Raw genomic sequence first — 19,843 nt, forward strand, 5'->3', positions numbered from 1 at the left:
CATGTTTATAGTGATGCTATGCTTGTTGCTTTACAATTCTATAGTCACTCACTGAGCTTCTAGCTCACAGAATTTCTGTGTTTTCCCTTCTCAGGTAGCGGTCAGTTTCCTCAAGGTTGATCATGCTGCTGCTTGCCATCGAAAGACTCGACTTGTTAAAAGACTTAGGTTGATGATCTATTTATGTACACATGTTTTGTGAGGGACTAGGGCTTCAATAGGAATGTTTGGGCCACATGTGAATATTTTTCTATAAAAGTAATGTCTTGGCTGTATACATGTATTTATGTAATCTTTGAAGATACTTAAGGGAGGTTAGCTGTTTGTGTATATTACTAATGAGCTGAATAGGTTGGTATTTAGATTAGAAGGCTTGGGTGGTAAGTGCTGGCAGTAGGGCTAGTAACTACTATGGTCGTATCCTCTTCCAGAATAAAAGGGTAATATGGGAGAGGGTGTGACAGATCATCACGAAGATAGCCTCTGAAGACAATCTTGCCGATCCATTTACGAAGGCTCTCTCGGCTAAAGTATTCGAAGGCCACCTGGTTGGACTAGGATTCTGAGCACTTAATCTAGGGCAAGTCGGAGAATGTCTATGGTATTAGAGATGCCCTAGTTTATTGTCATTTTCCTTTATGTTTCTCAACATTGTATTGTATATATTTATTCTCAATGGAGTTTTAGTCCAAGTGGGAGATTGTTGAGAATGTCCTAGAACTTGTGGTTTGTGTTAAACATTCTATTTATTAATAAAATATTATTGAGTATTTTATTCAATAAAGTTGTTGATTTTACATTCTATTATGAAAATCCAATAAACGTATCCATGGCTATAGTGTGAATACTTTAACTTTATGTAGTGACATAAACAAGATCAAGTTAATAGTATATAGCCTAAATGGTCTAATAAGTATATGGATGAAATTTGGTGTCTCATCCTGATAATATTGTTGGATGCAATCCATTTTGTATAGGTAATACAAATGATGTGATCCACAAATCATTCATGTAGAGACATGTGAGTGGGGACATCCTATGCAATGAGTTTGCATATTGACTGGACCACGAAATAGTCACTTTTCTTTATAACGATCATTTACTGTTAAAATTGACTATTTCGTATTTTAGTAACCTAGGATAACTCGATCTTAATCCTGAGCTAACTATGAACTCCTGTTTATTTGGGATTATCTTTTTGATCTGTATGGGTGAGAGTTGTCCAATAACACTGCTCAATAAGCCTTCCATTTTGGGGATAAGACCAGATGAATAGCTGGGGACATAGCATTGCAAGATGAAATTCACTCCTACCCATTTTAGGGTTAGCAGATAGGTTGTTCTCTTAAGTACTGATTCCAGGTCTTGGACAATCGGGGCCCCGCCTTCTCATGATAGAGAAAAGACGTGATTCATAAGTAGTATTATGAATCAAATTGTTCATTAAAGGGTCAGTGGAAACTTAAGGAACGAGATGTATTTATAGGGGTAAAACGGTAATCTTGACCCAACTATGACAACAATCAACCTGTGAAGGATCGACTTACTAATTATGGTTTATATGGACAAAAATATATCTAGAGTGAGGAGAGTGCAACTATCGAGCTATATTGGTGTGTCTTGATAGTTAACGAATAGTAATTAATTCGATTAAAGAGTTTTAACGAATTAATTATAGATCGTTGGAGCTCATGATCTGTAAGTCCATTAGGTCCCTCTACTAGCTCATTAAATTGGAATAAAAAATTGAGTATTGATGTATCAATTTAGGGTTTTCGATTGATTGTATATGATACAATTATAAACGTTTATTTTAATTGAAATTAAACAAAATTGAAAAATCAATTAATATTTAAATTATGATTTAAATATAAAATTGATTTATTGGTGATATTAATATTTTATTAATTTAATATTTAGATATTAAATTAATATTATTTAAAAATAAATTAAAATTAGTTTATAGAAGTACTTGGTTAAGGAAGTTCACACGTTGTATAAAATCTAGGAAGTTCCATTCTTGAATATTGAAATTGTATTTCTACACTTCCATCTTCATTTTCAATAATTTGGGTTAATTTTGGATTTTCGATCGATGGTTTAAAGGTGTCTTCTAAATTCCATCTGGGATTATGAGTAATTTGATTCCAAGATAATTTTTTTGTAGTAAACGTGTTTGAGTATTCAGTATTGGCTTCCATTAGAAGGGTTTGGCCTTTAGGAGAAGTCTTAAGAGCTTTAGGGGACAAATTTTTATGCATTAAATTAGTAGTGTATTCGAAATATTCCTACAATAGATTCCATTTGTGGTTCTCGGTCCATGTTTAGAATTTTAATATCAAGCATTAAAGATTGAAGTATTTGAATCACTTAATGAAACTGAAAAGTTTGGATAACAATTAAAGTAAACTGGTTCTCTCTCTAGACTTGATTCAACTGTAAAAAGTACTGAATTTGAAAAGTTTTTATGTCGTAGTAAAAGAATTGAGGTGTCTAATCCTATCCTATAAAGAGGTTTTATGGCAATTTGAACTAATCCTATATGAATATATTTATATTTTTCTTGGTGTTGAAGAATTGATTGTCTTGAGAATAAATGAAGAATTTCTGAGAGTTTATTAATTGGGACTAATTGTTCTGTGGTTTTGATTCTATAATCTTGAAGAAAGTCAAAATTTTCTATTTGATAAATAGTTTTAATATCTACTTTTGGTATATTCCAATTATGGAGGTTCTTTTCTATTTTTGCTATCTGAAGCTCTTCATTATTGACTATGGAGAGTTGAGAATCATTTGTATAATCTTCAATTATGTTGGAGTCTTTTGTAATATGTGCCTTAGAGAGTATTTTTCCAATTAACTTTGACAATAAAATTTTAAAACTTAAAATCTTATTAAAATTCTAATTATCTATTGTGACGAGTAATATGGATGCCAAAATTCTACAACACTGGAACACCAAGCTTACCAACGGTCTTATGATTCTGCTGCCAGGAGCACAAGGTTTTACTAAAGTGCTATTCAATAGAATTATTAGCAAAACTTGATTACTACCACAAAGGATATTTAGAATATTATAAAACAAACACTTGTAAATCTTTAATGCTAATTTAATTGAACTAATACACTCTACTAACATGTAAGACTCTGATACCATTTCGATGGATGCATGAGGTGGATGCATGTAGCAAGAGGTGGATGTAGTTGGTGGATGCATGCATGCTTGACACGTGGCAATCGAGAGAAATGATGATTGTATGGGATAGTAATTATGTAAAAGATGAATATGTGAGTATTGATGAGATTAAGTTTAATAGAATGGAATTGTAGGAAAAGATGAAGAAAACTCTTGGAAAATTAAAGTAGTTCTTGAAAATATAAAATGCTAAAAAATATTGATATAAATAAAATAGTTATTCAAAATATAAAAATGCTAAGAATTTACTTGACTTTTGGGTTCTGGAATAACAAGATGGAAATATAGAATTGAAAAACCTTTATTAAATATTGACAGAGTACATGTTCTTTTTCTCTCAAGACAAAACACTAAAAAAAAAAAAAAAAGAAGAAAAAGACCTCTGCCTCTCGATCCATACTAAGCTTCCTTTACATACAGATGGTAAGCTTTTCATGCATTACATTAACTGGACACATTTATAATTTACAATGACACGTTATTCTTTACATCATGGATTGTAGGACATGTTTTTACAGAAGATGCATTAAAGTCGAAAATTTCATCAATACAATACTTTGACACAGTGACACATGTACAATACTTTTATCTTCATCTGCAATTTGAGAATTTTGTCTTCTACTGATTTGGATCGGTGGATTGAGTTGGAGCGTAAATGTGATGTATAAAATTTGGAAATTTGTTTTCATCATCTTCTTCTTGATTGTTGGATGTATTTTCTTCTTAGCTGATATTGGATTGAAACGAAATTTGTTGAAGGATATGTTGAGTTCTTCATTTGATACTTGTGCTATTGCAGCCATCAGTCTTGATTTCTGAGTCAAGAATTGTTGACTTTTATTTTTGTAGGTTTTGCTTCATATTGTGGGGATAGACGGAAAACCATTTTTCCACCACATTTTTTTGAGCAACAGTCGGGTTGAATTTGTCCCACCATTTGATTCTGTATGTATGGGAAAGATGGGAGATTCCATTTGATTTTATGATTGAGTAATTCTAGCAAAAGATCCACGCCAGATGAAAATAATTTGAGAAACGTGTAGAGTTAGGTTAAAATAATTTGAGAAAATATTATTTGAAAAATATTTAAAACTTTCAAAAATTGGGTATGGTAGGATAGCATCATTAAGACCAAATTCATAGAATAAACGAGTTTTTTTGTGGATGATTTAGAATAAAATAAAAAATTGACGGAAATGTTTTTTGGATTATCTTAGGAATTGAGTTACCTAGGAATCCTAACGCAAGAGTTGTAATATGGTAAGAAGTAGATGAAGATGGTCAATAATTAAAGGTTTTGTTTGAGGGTAGTGAATTTTGAGAATTAATGTTTGTAATGGCTTGGATGTAAGTGGTTGGAAGAGTGGATGACTCCTCAATTTTGATAGGAGAAGAGTTTATTGTCATCACAGAAGCCTTGAAGGGATGGATGATCCCAAAATTTGAAATTTATTTGATAACGGTATTGTTTGAGGATTTTTTTCCTTTTCGATCCTCCATTACTTGTGATGATTCTCCTTTGAGAAATTGAAACGCCTGAAAGTGCGAGGCTTTGATTTGCAGAGGTGTTGATTGTTGTTGTTGTTCTTGATCACGGTCATTCTTTTCTTCTTTCTTGTAAGTAGAATTCATTCATTTTCTTCTCTCTCTCTTTCACTATCTTTTTCTCTCTTTCCTTGAATAAATTCTCTCGTAAGATAATTAGAAAGGAAGTTTATACTTCCTTTTATAGCTTCAATCTTGAAGTCAAAACAAGAAAGTATTGCTTGCCATCTGGCAAAAATTTGTCGAGAAATCAGATTCATCTGTAGCTTTGCAATCAACACGTATTAAAAAGATTTTGTTGATTAAATCACTTTGAAATTTTTTTGTACATAAATAATTGATAGAATTTCCTTTTTTTATGGTTGAATATTTTTTTTGAGATCCTAGTCAGATACCCAAATGAAATCTAACTAGTTGCTCTTGACCATTGATGGATTGCTTGAGAATGCCATCATATCCTATATATGATGCATCTATTTCTACAATGAATGATGAATGTGGGTTGATAATGGATAAATATGGAAGACTCTTGACTAGACCTTTGATAATTTTAATGATGCATGTATGTTGATGAGTCCATGGAGGGGGACCATTCATGAAAGGGTGAGAATCTAATCCATAACTAACTATTAAATCTATTTCCATAAAAAAAAAAAAAAATCCAAAGTTATATTAGAAGGTTTTGTGATTGATGACTCACCTCTCACAAAGGATGTTTTATTGAAATATTGTAAATTTGAAAACTAATTAGGGAAATATGGTGGTTTTCAAACTATTTAGGGATTTATGGTTGTTTTGCAAGTTATCGTGGTCCTAGATTTAAAGCCATGATCTAAAGAAAAAAAATATTTATTTCTCAATTAAATAATGTACAACTTAATTAAAAGAATAATGTACAACTTTATAAATTATAATAAAAATATTAAATATACAATAAAAGTATCATCTACACAATTAAAATGGTTTTACAAGATAAAAAGTATTAATAATAAAAATCCCTAACTGTCTAGAGCTTGTCTTAGTAACGAAGGACACTTCCTTCAATTATGACCTAACTGATTACAAAACCCACATCATTGTCGAGTGATTGGTTTTGTCCAATCCATCTCGTTATGGTAACGTGAACTCTTTGGTCTACCAGGTTTTCTCAACAACAATGGATCAGCATGTAAAATGGTCATATTAGGGTATGTGATCTAGTAATCTTCATGCGGTACAGGTTGAAATTGAGGAGAGTAACATTCAACATACGTTGACAATTTATAGTAGTTCTCAATAAAATCTTCGTAGTTCATGTTAAAATGTGAGCAAACTGCCATAAAATGCTGATAACGGGCAGAAATGCACGTTATCATAGTGCTAAGTTCTTAAACAATGTTGAATTGCGTTGATAGAATATGTTAAATTGTGTCCATTAAGCATAAATTCTATACTTTTGTGGTCGCATGCGTCCAACGCATTTGAGCAGTTGATCTTTATGTTTTTGTGCAGAATAATGCGTTAACGCAATGCAAAGAATGCGATCATAGGAATACATCGGTCGAGCACAACTTCACCGCAAGACTTTGCGTTGATCTTGCTCGCAAACATTCACCCAAGAAAAATCACCGCAACATGGTGGGCGCATCCGGATGAAAGGACAATTAAGATCGATGGGACAAAAAGCTGACGGCAGTCGGATCTAAATTAAGTTGACAGTCGATAACGGTCACAAGTACATCCAGCTTTATCGATGACAAATATCCGGCGCATCAGTCAGGAATTAAAGCTGTCCCATCTGTACAACCAGGAGAGAGAAGCCGCCTTTCACTTTTGATGCCCTATAAATACTCAGCGCATTCTTCAGAGAAGGGTGAAGCAGTCGATCACTTCATCACCTTTACAAGTTTGCATCTCTGTGCATAGTTTTCTTTACCATTTCACAGCGGAGCTAGAGAAGAGTGGTGACGCCAGAGATCGTCCAAGGCAACTCGAGAGAGAACCTTGGGGCGTAAGAGCAGAAAGCGGGCCGACTCTCGCGAAAGCGAGAATATCTTTAGAGCACGAGTAGAAACAGTGTAACGCTTGGTGGCAAGAAATTGCTTCAGGCTCTTCACTTTACTTGCATTGTTATTCTGTACTTCATCTTATATCTATTCAATGGAAGTTCTATTTCTACATCTGCTCACTCTCTTAATACACATGAATAGCTAAACTAGTTGAATGGGTTGAGAGGAATTAAGCTAACATGACCTAGGAAGTTCATTGCCTGCGATTGTCTTGTTTTATGTTGTGCAAAATACCCCTTTAGAGTTACTCGAGAGAGAATCTAATGTCTCAAGAGAGCTAGGTTAGAATCTGGACTCGAAAGAGCAAGATTAGGCTTGCATAAACAAGAGACATGGACTTAGAGATAAGCTCTGTTTGTCAACTTGCATCGCGTGCATCCTAGGAATATGAATGATATTATGTGGTCGCATATTTATGTGAATGTCATCTCATAAATAGAAATAGAGGTTTATGTGTAAACCCTGTAGACTTATCGCATATTTATTGCATGCATTCTAGCTTTAGAAGCCGTAGCATTTACGCCGAGAGGTGGTTTAATATTGCATGCATGTTGCATGATCGCAAAGCATGAACGCATCTTAGGGAGTGTTAGTCGAATCCCTTCTCAACCCATTCAATATTCATCGCATTTCCCGTTTACCAACTCTTTTCAAACTCTGCTGCATTTATTACTATTTTCATCAATGCAACAACAACCCATCACTTACTATTTACTTGGTTACCACAAAGTTTTCATAAATATTACCAACATAACTATTTTTACAAGTCCCTGTGTTCAACCTTGGACTTACCAGGAAACTTAGAGGAATTTACACTTGGATTCCGCCGGAGAAACTTGAGTGCACAATGCTATCCATCACACATATCACCCATAATTCCACACGTCATAAAAATAAGCATCAAGTTTTTGGCGCCGTTGCCGGGGACTTCGACAAAATAGTTGTTAATGGTAATTTTTGTGAATTCTTTGCAGAATTCTCAATCTCTGGCGAACTACGACCCGAAGATTGAGAGAATATTTTGAAGGAGACTGAGAGAACGCCAACAGCATCCACAATTCGATAAAGAAGAAATGGCGGAGCAGCCTAGGAATGAAGCACCAAACAACAACAATGTCATGGAAAATCCAATTCTGTTGGCAAACAATCGCAATAGGCCCATTAGGGACTATGCATCGCCAAACCTATATGATTTCTCTCCGGGAATCATGAGGCCTGCCTTAGACGGAAGTAAATTTGAAATGAAACCGGTGATGCTGCAGATGATCTAGGCTACAGGTCAATTCGGAGGAAGGCGTGGCGAAGATCCGCACGCCCACCTTCAAAGTTTTATTGAAATCTGCAATACTTTTGTGTTCCCGAACATCTTTGCTAAGGAGGTTTGACTAACGTTATTTCCATTTTCTCTCTGTGATCAGGCGAGGAAATGGGCTTATTCACTCGAACCAGGAGAGATCACTTCTTGGGAGCAGGTGGTGGAGAAGTTTATGAAGAAGTATTTCCCACCTACAGAGAATGCCAGACGAAGAAAGCTTATCACTAATTTTGAACAAGATATGGATAAATCACTTAGCGATGCCTGGGCGAGATTTAAGAGGTTAGTCCAAGATTTTCCACATAACGGGCTACCAGATTGCCTGCAAATGGAAATTTTCTACCACGGTTTGAATCCTGCTTCGCAGACCGCTGCCAATGCCGCAGCAGCAGGTGGTCTGCTTGACAAGATTTATGATGAGGCAAAGAATATCCTGGATCGCATCTCCAAGAATCATGAAGACTGGAGGGAGAGCGACTAGAGATTGAGACTCAAAGATTTGGACGCAAATAACGGTGCTATTGTTTCATTGCAAAACCAACTGACCGCAATGATGAATTTGATTCAAGGAATGATGATCAGTAGCCCAACACTGCAAGGTGGGCAAATCAACGCAATAAGTTAAAACATCGCAAAGTGTGCGACTTGTGGTGATGGGCATGCGATGGAGGATTTCTCTCAAGTGTTTTAAGAACCATCCCTATGAGTCTGTAAACTCCTCATCTGCAAAGGCGAATGCAAGTGGAAGAAGATGCCCGTTCGAATCAACTGATGTAGCAATCAGTAACTTTCCTCAATATTTGTCATACAAGTTGGTACCATCTATCTGAATTATCGACCAACATTTATTAAAAGCTTCTATACAAGGACCAAATGTCCAAAATATAGAAGTTAGGATAATATGGCCTTCAGTAAACGTTTCTTTCACTCTCCACTCTACATGTGTTCCGGGATTGGTCTGCTTAACCATATACAGTCACTTAGGTAACAATTTTTATGACTCATTCCAGTCACTGAACACTTTAACCAATACTTTTTTTTGCCCTCCCACACCCTATAGTAAGGAACATGATATCCAAATTTTGATTTTATGTCGGACTGTAGTTGTCCCACGCTGATAGATGGTTTTTCTCTTACGACATCACAAAACTCTAGTGCAATCATTGATGAATCCAACTACACATGACTTTGACTCATTTCTGAATAAAAACATGTATGTTGCTCAACATATTTACTGATCTCGAACAAGCCATGTGATTTTTCTTTATTGCAGGAAGTCTCCATTAGCAACCTTCTTCCCATTACTTACACCGAATTTCCCAAATCATCGGTGTCGATTCCACAACCTCATATGGTGTGTGACATTTAATAGCAAAACATTTGACCACGTGTTGTAGCATTTCTTTGTCTTGACAAATCATCCCCTTATACAATTGGGTATTATCAACATCCACAGGGGCTATAATTGGGTCGTGTTCTCGAATGCTATCTAGTACATTCATATCCAAATCATTGAATGTATTGAAGGTAACTCATGTTCATGACCATCAAAATCCAACTCTTCAAATTCATCGTCTGTTTCTTTCTGAAATCTCTGTACTAGTTGTTAGTTGTCATATCTTTATCATCACATGGCGATGCAACTGATTCCGGATCAGGATTAATACATTGAGTTGGATCTTCAAACTGACTAAAGGGTGCATTCAAGTTTATATCCAACCCTATCCTACTTACATTTAGATACAAATGCACTAAATTCGGGAGAGGCATCGTGATCGAGAACATCAAGTTCATAACTTGTTCATTCGGAATAGAAAATTGCATAAACCTTATTGATCTTGATGGTTCTAGATGAGGATGTCTATATATTATTTCTAACTAATTTGTTCTCATATCTTCACTAAGTGACATCCCAACCATTTCAATGAATTGTTCAAATATAATTTCACTATTCACATTTATGCTAAAACCCCAATTGGTGGTTGGTCATAATCAACTCCATCAATACCATCAATCATATTACCATTTGTAAACAACATAAATCCCAAACATCTGTCCGTCATTTGAAAAAAAAACAAAGACAAACAATACATTATTAATTGTTTTACTAATTATCAAACTTAAATAAAAACAAAAAACGATAAAAAAAAATCAAATATCATAAGAAATATATTTAAAAAATCACAATAAAATATTAAACTAAACTAAATTTTTTAAACTATTTTTCCAAAGTTAATACAAAAAACTAAATTTAATACTAAAATCACAATAAAGTTAATATTAAACTAAACTATTTTTTCAAAGGTAATAAATTTAATACTAAAAAAATCAAATATCATAAGAAATATATTAAATAAATCACAATAATTTTGTATTAAACTAAAAATAATAAAGTTTCTAAACTATAAACATCAACTTTTTAAACATAACTATAAAATAAACTTTTCAAAACAATTTTTTCAAATTTAATACTAAAATAATCAAATATCAAAGGAAATATATTAAAAAAATCACAATAATTTTGTATTAAACTACTAATACTAAAGTTTTTAAACTATAAACATCAACTTTTTAAACATAACAATAAATTAAACTTTTTTAACTAATTTTTCAAAGTTAGTACTACAAAAATCAAATATTATAAGAAACATATTAAAAAATCACAATAGTTTTGTATTAAACTAAAACTACTAAAGTTTTTAAACTATAAACATCAACATTTTAAACATAACAATAAACTAAACTTTTTAAAACTAATTTTTCAAATTTAATACTAAAAGAATCAAATATCATAAGAAATATATTAAAAAAAATCACAATAATTTTGTATTAAACTAAAAATAGTAAAGTTTTTAAACTATAAACATCAACTTTTTAAACCTAACAATAAACTAAACTTTTTAAACTATTTTTTCAAATTTAATACTAAAAGAATCAAATATTATAAGAAATATATTAAAAAAATCACAATAATTTTGTATTAAACTAATAATACTAAAGTTTTTAAATATAATACCTCAACTTTTTAAACATAACAATAAACTAAATTTTTTCAAATTTAATACTAAAAAAATCAAATATCATAAGAAATATATTTAAAAAATCACAATCATTTTGTATTAAACTAATAATACTAAAGTTTTTAAACTACAAACATCAACTTTTTAAACATAACAATAAACTAAACTTTTTAAACTATAAACATCACAGTTATATAAAAACAAACAATAAAGTATTAACTTTTTTTTATTTAAAACAAACAAAATACTAAACTTGTTAACTAAAAGATAATACTAAAATATAAGATATCATATAACAAACAACAAATAAACAAAATTACTTCTTGATCTTCCATTAAAAAACAATATTAAAAAAATTAATATTAACATGATAGACTAACATAAACATGATATATCTAAAATATTATTAAATTCAGCGTAATATTAAAAAATTATTAACATCAATATAAGGAATAAAAATGATAGATTTAGCATAAACAAATATTAAAAACAAAAAACTACTAATAAATAAAAATTAAAGTTCAACTCACAAATTCGACCGTAGTTCTTTTTTTCCTTCAAAGTGACAACATTCACTTTTTTTTTTTTTGGTATTTGTTATCCGACAACAACTACAAAAAATAAAATAATATTAGAATCTATAACTTATAAAAAAATAGTAATAAACATATACCTCTTTTTTAATATTTGTTTCCCGAATAGTAATAAAAACTATAAAAAAAAAAAAATAATAATATAAGAACAAAAACAAAATTTATAATTATTCTTAAAAAAGTAGAAATCTAGTAGAGTAAATTAACAAACGAGTATAATTTGTGATGAGAAGTGTGGAGACAATTTGTATGAAACAGAAGAATGTGAAATGGAAATGAAAAGTAAAAAATGGGAGGAAAGGGATTCTTGTGGAACGAAGAAGAGGGAGCGGTGAGGTAAAATGGGAGGAGAGGGTTTCTAATTCACGAAGAAGAGAGGTAAAATGGCATCTGGAGTGGGTTTAAAAAGGCATAGGTCGACCCACGAGAAAGTTGGTCATAAAGTCATGGCCAGCATGCTGTGCAGCTTCTGATCTGCATGAAGTGCCCAATGAAGACTTGACCATACAGAGAAGCCAAAGCCATAGGGAAGGCAGGGAATCTTGGCAGATGAGCTTTGTCGAGTGTTGAACTTTCGACCTAAAGAGGTCGAATGTTGAACACTCGACAAACATTTGGTATATGTCGAATGTCGAATACTCGACAAGCTCCATTGTCAAGTGTGCAACCAATCCATTCATCGATCAATCGTTGTATGGCAAGATCGTAACACTGGCGAAATATCTTGCAGACGTCGAGAGGCAGTTGTTCAGCGCACTATCCCACTTCACCCTCGAATACTACCGCTACTTCGTACATCTAGATTTTATGAAGTTGCCAGATTGAGATTCATTTAGTTAGATTGACATCTCATCACAACATTGGTCGAGAGATGGAGGCCTGAAACACATATATTTCATATGTCCATTGAAGAGTGCACTATCACTCTACAGAACATAGAAGTGTTGTTTGGGTTACTTGTTGACGGTGAGCTAGTCTCTGGAGTGATGTATGATGACTGTTTACAAATTTGTCAACTGTACCTCGGTGTAACCCCACCTACCAAGGATCGAGATTAAGTTTAATATGGTTAGGGATAATTTCGTGAACACGTCGATGATGCAGACGAGGAAACTGTCATGAGATGTGCACGAGCATATATACTGCAAATGATGGGTGGAAGTCTGTTTTCTAACAAATCAAGTCATTTTGTTCACTTGATATTCCTACCATTGTTAGCTAACCTCAATGATGCGAGACAGTATTCTTGGGGTGGAGCATGTTTGACATGGTTGTATAGACAACTGTGCAAAGCAACAAAACCTGAAGTACGTGAGATAATTGGGCCTCTGATACTTGTGCAACTATGGGCTTGAGACCAATTTCCATCAATGGCTCGACAGCTACAACATGTAAATGATGCTCAGTTAGCTGGATGAGGCTGGTTTTCGGTATGTTATTTAATTCAATTTAATTTTTATACAACTGATCTAGTTAATTCATAATCTAAATTATCAATTTAAAAATTTAGGTGGAGAGACAAATTTTGTGTGACTAGGACAACCACACATGTAGTCAATCAATATAATTACATGTTTGATCTGCTTCAACTGATCAGGTACATTAATACTGAACCAAATTGATTATTTTATACAGATTTTTATTGTATTTGTCTTTAATGTTTTTCAATACAATATTTTGTGTTTCAAATTATTTGGGAGTTTTACAAACTTGTTATGAACATTTTGCCTAATTTCTGTATAAATGGTCAAAACATATGGCGGACGATAAGTCCTCTTATATGTTTTCACATTGGTGAGTGGCATCTTCCTGTCAGGGTGATGAGACAATTCGGTTTTCAACAGGATGTCCCATCGCCTTGCAATACTGAACCCCTATTGCATGACATTGACTTAAAAACTAGAGATGGTACAAAAAAGTTGCACATTTGGTAATGCGATGACACTATCGTGCAAGGTTTTTGCAGTGGGGGTTTCTATTAAACAGTTTGACAGAGATGTCACTCAAAACTACATCAACTGGTATAATAATATCACAAGGCGCTACATTACTCGTCCGGGAGCAGCTGTGGGACATCTGGTAAATAAATGAATATTATCTAATTATTTTTAACATAAATTTATTTTAAATATTATCTAATTGTTTTATAATTCACAGAGATCGAACTACAGTAGACTCCGTGATGCTACGAATGATCCAAACCAGGTTCTTGCTATATGCAGTGAAAACCAGAGCTATATGGAGGAGATACATTATATGTACGACATACCTATTGTTCCCCCACCAGCTCCTAGACGTAGAGGATCTGTTCGAGCCACGAAGAAGAAGATGAGTTTCGATGAGGTTGCCTACATGTAGAAGAATTGCCCCCTATGATGCAGACACAGAGCCAAACTGATTATGTTAGTCCGATGATGATGATGCTAGCATTTGGTTCAGGATATTATGATTCAGAGGCTGGTCCATTGTCTTCATACGTGCATTGACATGGTCGGGGTCGTGAAGAGCATAATGAATATTTATATTATGAAACGTCTGTAGAGGTACCAGAGCAACATCAAGAGGAACTAGAGCAACCTTAAGTTTGAAGTCGACGACAACAACCAGCTCGAAATCGACGACATCCGTCTTGTGGGACACATTGATTTTTTTTTAATTATTTTTATATAAATGAGATAATAGTTGTATTAATATGAATATTTTAATTTATACTTTATTATTTTTAAATTATGGAAGAAAACGTGAATGAGATATTCTTTTATATGATATTCTTTAGAGTTAAGTTAAGAAGATGGTGATAAAAAATAATAACAAAGGAAGGTGTAATATTAAAATAATAAAATGGAAAATAAAAAAATGGATGGAAGTCGAGTCTTCAAAATTCGACTTAGGCTTGTCAAATTTTGAAGACTCGACATCCTTTGTCGAGTTTACAACACTCGACACACTAAATTAAAAAAAAAAAAAAACACAATATTTTTCTAAATTGTTTTGAAACAACCATATTTTTATAAATAGTTTCAAAAACTACAATATTATCCTAATTTTTCCCCTCACAAAAGTATGAAAATCTAACATTTTGCTTACGTCAAACATCACAGTTTGTTAGGATCATAATTGGATCACAATTTTTCAATTTGTTAGGACTTATTGGTTTAGGAATATTCATGTGTCCCTAGCCCTATGGCAATCTCATTTTTGTTGTTACTAATTCTATGGGAAAAAGTAAATTGCAATTGCGTTAGGACTACCATAAATATAGTCGTCCCAATAAATAGTCGAAAAGTGATAAGTGATAGTGGGATGTGATCTAATCAAAAGATTAGATTTCATATTGGGTCATCAATCATAAAGACTTTTCTTAAGTCATCGGGATAAATTTTCCTTATATTTGGCATATATTTAAGAACCAGGGGCAAAATAGAAAGGTAAAAATTCTCCTCATTTTGGCCGTTTTATATATGGTAGAGATTTCCTCATTCTTCTATTCTTCCTTCTGATTTTTGCCGTCTCCTTATTCGTTGGTGACCCTTCTTTATTGACGCACCTATCTTGTTGCTACCCTATCTCTCTCACCACAGTTGAGAAACGACAGTCCACCAACCCACTTGATTGACTAGCTTTTGTTATATCTAAGATCATTCATTACTTTCAATCGTCGTCTCTTCCTCTTCCCTGCCGGTGGTGGAAGAATTATCTCATCAAAGGTAATACAGGAGTTCAGAGAGGATATTTATACATCTTTTTCCATATCGGTTCCCGTCAATCATCGTGCAATATACTAGTGGTAGAGTAAGAATTATCTCACAATAATCAATTTAAAATAATCATGAGAAATTTTAAATTAATTCTAATAATGATGAAAAGCAGAGAAACTTAATTGATTATAATTATAATTATCTCAAAGATATGTATGAGTACTAGAAGTTTTTTTTTTTTTAAAAAAAAAAAGAAATAAAAGAAAAAGGGAATGATCAGTGATGGAGAGGGATTTGTAGAGGGCCAAAAGATGAGAAAATGGAAGTAGGAAGGAGGAATGAGAGATGAGAGTGCAAACATAATGACAAGTAAAGAACCCTTAGAAGTTTTTGATGTCATGCCTTCCCAATGAACTCCACATCAAATAAGAGAACTGAGTTAGGAGGAATGACACATGATCCTGCATCAGCAATCAAACAAAAACCAGAGTGAACTCAAAACTCATTTCCCAGAGCCCAACTACAAAATGAGTTAAGATTATAAAGTAATTGAACCTCCTTTGCATCCAGCACCTCTTGCGCCATACCCAAGTTTTGGAGGAAGCTTTAGCACCCGCTTCCCTCCTTCACAAATCAGAAAACCAAGTATATGTTAATTAACACCATTCCAATTTCCATTCTTCAGTCTACGTGGAAAACGTACCCGGAAGCATCGCTGGAACTCCTTCGCCCCCAAGAATACCTTCATCCCAACCTTTTATAACCTGTACATTTATTTTTACTTTACTTTCATCAATTAATAGCTCCTTCTCATGTTTCTTTAAAAGTACATATATAATATACATTATATATACCTCACCAACCCCAACTCGAAAGGTTAACGGTTTCCCCCGATTGTAGCTGCTGTCAAACACCTTTCCGCTCTCTAATTTTCCAACATAATGTGCCTACCGATAACCAATTTGTCACTTCACATGGGTATACAATACCACAATACAACATCAATTATATATGCGCGCACTCTTCACATTATTTGCAGATATATTAAGTCTAGTTTCAAATCCTTGAATCTATGGTAGAGAATAAAGGGGTAAAAGTGATTGAAGGAATACCTTGATTAGCTGTCCTTTCTCAGCCTCAGGGCCTGTCCCAATAACTTTATCGCAGAATGCAAGGCCCGACGGAGCTGTTGTGAATTCACATGGTGTGGCTTCAGCAGCTGCAGGCAGTGGCTGTAGGAGAACGTTGGCAAGGCCGAGCAGGAACCCACAACCAATTGCTTCTCTTCTGCCAAATGAAGCTGGTTTCTCCTTCACTTCCAGTTCTTGATGAGAAACGGAGATTTTTGGGGTACGGATGTGGTTAAATTTGGAGACTTGTTTCGTTGTTTGACATTTATCAGGTGATATGTTGTTGGAGCTGAGCGTTCTGGGTGTGGCGGCCCCAACTGAAATTGTCACCGAGCTCATAACCAACGAAACTAGTTTCTACTCTCAGAAGAAGATCAAACAAAACAGGATTAGCTTCCACCTGCACACCGCTGATTTGCCTTATTGCGTTGAGATGGATAGAAGCTAATGGCATTCACTGTGGGCAGCATGACATTGGGCGACGTACCATAAGGCGGGCCTGCTTTGTTATCCCCCAACCTTGGACCATTTTGAGCCGACTTTTAATAGTTTGTGGTAATATTGTTTAGAGCCCAGCCCAACTACAATCTGTAGTTCTGAATATATCTAAAATAGCAACATCTAACCGGATTTATTTTCACAATCTTTTCGGTCAAGAACTCTCATAATCAAAATAAAGATGAGAACTGCCGTTCATACCTGCAAGTGAAGCTAAACAAAGCAGGTATAATTATGAAATAATGAAATTATAGATCTCCCACAGCAAATCAGATTGTTTTGGTATCTTTTGAAGTAGTTTATGCTTAGTTTAGCGTTTCTTCTTGTTGTGGTTCTTGTTCTTCTTTTTCTGTTTTCCCTGTGATTCCATAGCTTTTATTTACTTCCAGCAGATAGAGCATGGCACACGCAATGAGCTTATTAACCTGGCTCGGGATCTTGAGGGACATCAAATTTAAATCATTTGGCCAAATTAACCAGTGACCATATAAATACAATACAAGTATAACAAGCCAATGTATGCTATATAGAAAAAATGATCGATCAAACAGAACAGACAATGTGGTGTTGGTGGGGTGGGGGCCGCTCTGGTTCCACCAAAAATCTCGAATGGGCAAGCGAGCAGCAGATCAAGCCATGATCAGAAAAGTAAGCGCGCCCACATAGCACTAACCATCAGCCAACAATCATCCCTGAGGTTGTGTAGTATTTGATGTCCGCACACAAAATAAGGAGACGCTCTCTTGACCAAGTAAAATTGTCTAGGGCTGGCATTTGAGAATCTATGCAGCGTTGCAAACTAAACATTTATTTCTGTTTGAGGATCCCACAAAAAACAAAAAATAAGATACATGCCTATTCATTTTCAATTGATTTTGAGATGAAATCTAGTGTTTATTTATTACGGTGTAAGAGTTCATGAAGCTTGAATAGGAAATTTAATCTGAAAAAGGTGAACCCAAAGAGTCACCATCCTATGTCAAGGATGGAAACAATAAGATACAAGACCTGTTTATCTATTAATTTCCTTTACAATTGTTCCTCAGAATAATTTGCAAGGAAGCAGATTAGAAAGCACCAGCGAAAATAATTTATAAACCTGACCATTATCAATTACCATTCTAATTCGAAAAGAAGAATGGTGCAAGTACAGCCAACTATAATCCACTTCTGATAAGGCTATAAGCCCTAACCTTCCGCACATTTTGGTTTAGTAAATTCCTTATCTTTTCTGCATCATCCCACTTCTCCTCCAGAACATACAAATCAGATATAAGAGAGTAAATTCCACCATGATTCTCGGGTTCTGTTTTTTTCAATATCTGCTCAATAACTCTCTCGGCCATGTCAAATCTTTTATGTTGCTTACAGGCTGACAAAAGAGAGCTCCACACAATTACATTAGGTTCGAGTCGCATACTCTTAATAACCCCATAAGCTTCCTCCAACAATCCCGACCTGCCCAACAGATCAACCATGCAACCATAATGTTGAATCCTTATTTCTAAGCCATATTCTTCAATCATGTTAAAGTATTTGCGGCCTTCTTCAACAAACCCTGCATGAACACATGCACTTAAAACCCCAGTGAAAGTCAATTCATTCGGTTCCACACCTTCACGTCTCATTGTCTCAAATAAAAGCAATGCTTCCTTGCCGTAGCCATGCTGGGCCATCCCACATATCAGAGCAGTCCAAGTCCTAACATTCTTTTCAGACATAAAATGAAATATCTGGCAAGCATACTTCAAAAATCCACACTTGGCGTACATATCAACCAAAACTGTACCAAGTTGCAGGTTGAGTTCCCACCTATTCTTGACCACAAAACCATGAACTGATTTTCCAGCCAACAATCCTAAAGAGCCCATATGAGCACACCCATTTAAGATTGATCCTATCGCGATCTGATCAGGACTTATACCATTAACTATCATATCTTGGAAAATAAGCAAACCAGCCCTGTAATTGCGATTGTTAACGTAGGCAGTAATCATGGAGGACCAAGATGCCAAGTCCCTTGACGGCATTTGATCAAACAGCTGGCGAGCTGCGTCTACATCCCCTGTCTTGGAATACCGCAAAATCATAGTGTTCCAGGTAACAGTGCTTTTGTGGGGCATTTCATCGAACACCAAGCAAGCAAGTTGAATGGAGTGAAGGACGTATGCATAGAGTAGAGATGTCGCGACAAAGACATGAGCAGTGAAACCAAGTTTAGTAATATGAGCATGAAGATGGTGGAGAACGGAGACATTGTTGGAACGAGCGCAGGCTTTGAGCATGAATAGAATGGAGAAACTATCGTGGGGAACAGATTGGCGGTGCATCTGGGAGTAGATAGCAAGTGCTTTATGAAGGGAGGGAGCATTTCGAATACGTAAAGCCCAAGAGTTGAAGCCTTTGGCGGATAAAGCAAATTGACGGCAAGCAGGTTTGAGCAAGTGACATGAGAGATTAACGAGCATAACTTGCGTCGTCTCGGTCTCGTCCTTCTACCATATGGGGAATGGCGAATTTGGCAACCGCCAGTTCCAAGCTTAGACGCCCCAAAGAATGACTTCATATTTCAATTATATCTATTTTTCTTGTTTTTCCCTAAAATGTCCAAATAAACTTCTTAATTACACAAAAATTAGAATCAAATTGTTTTTTAGTCCCCACCTTATAATTAATTACAAAGTTTTTAAAAATAGGAATTTGAAGATTTTTTCATAGAAGTGCTCGAACAAATATCTTCTTTTAAATTCTGCAATTATAGCATAAATCTCCAATAAATCTTCCATCTTCTGCCTAACCT

At 34.5% G+C, this 19,843-nt stretch overlaps 2 protein-coding genes across 2 annotated transcripts; both read right to left on the bottom strand.

The window, feature by feature from the left end:
• Positions 1-15,534: 15,534 nt before the first annotated feature.
• LOC120069781 (peptidyl-prolyl cis-trans isomerase FKBP13, chloroplastic) lies at positions 15,535-16,997 on the bottom strand. The gene is made up of 5 exons (XM_039021594.1): positions 16,528-16,997; positions 16,270-16,362; positions 16,119-16,179; positions 15,971-16,039; positions 15,535-15,876 (listed from the first exon to the last, which is right to left on the bottom strand). Exons 1-5 carry the CDS (start codon positions 16,882-16,884, stop codon positions 15,812-15,814), a joined length of 645 nt encoding a protein of 214 aa, XP_038877522.1. The 5' UTR covers positions 16,885-16,997; the 3' UTR covers positions 15,535-15,811.
• Positions 16,998-17,455: 458 nt separating this feature from the next.
• LOC120069780 (pentatricopeptide repeat-containing protein At5g66520-like) lies at positions 17,456-19,607 on the bottom strand. Its single transcript, XM_039021593.1, has one exon. It carries the CDS (start codon positions 19,509-19,511, stop codon positions 18,201-18,203), a length of 1,311 nt encoding a protein of 436 aa, XP_038877521.1. The 5' UTR covers positions 19,512-19,607; the 3' UTR covers positions 17,456-18,200.
• Positions 19,608-19,843: the final 236 nt, after the last annotated feature.

Source organism: Benincasa hispida, unplaced genomic scaffold (genome assembly GCF_009727055.1).
Source record: "Benincasa hispida cultivar B227 unplaced genomic scaffold, ASM972705v1 Contig587, whole genome shotgun sequence".
Lineage (NCBI taxonomy): Eukaryota > Viridiplantae > Streptophyta > Magnoliopsida > Cucurbitales > Cucurbitaceae > Benincasa > Benincasa hispida.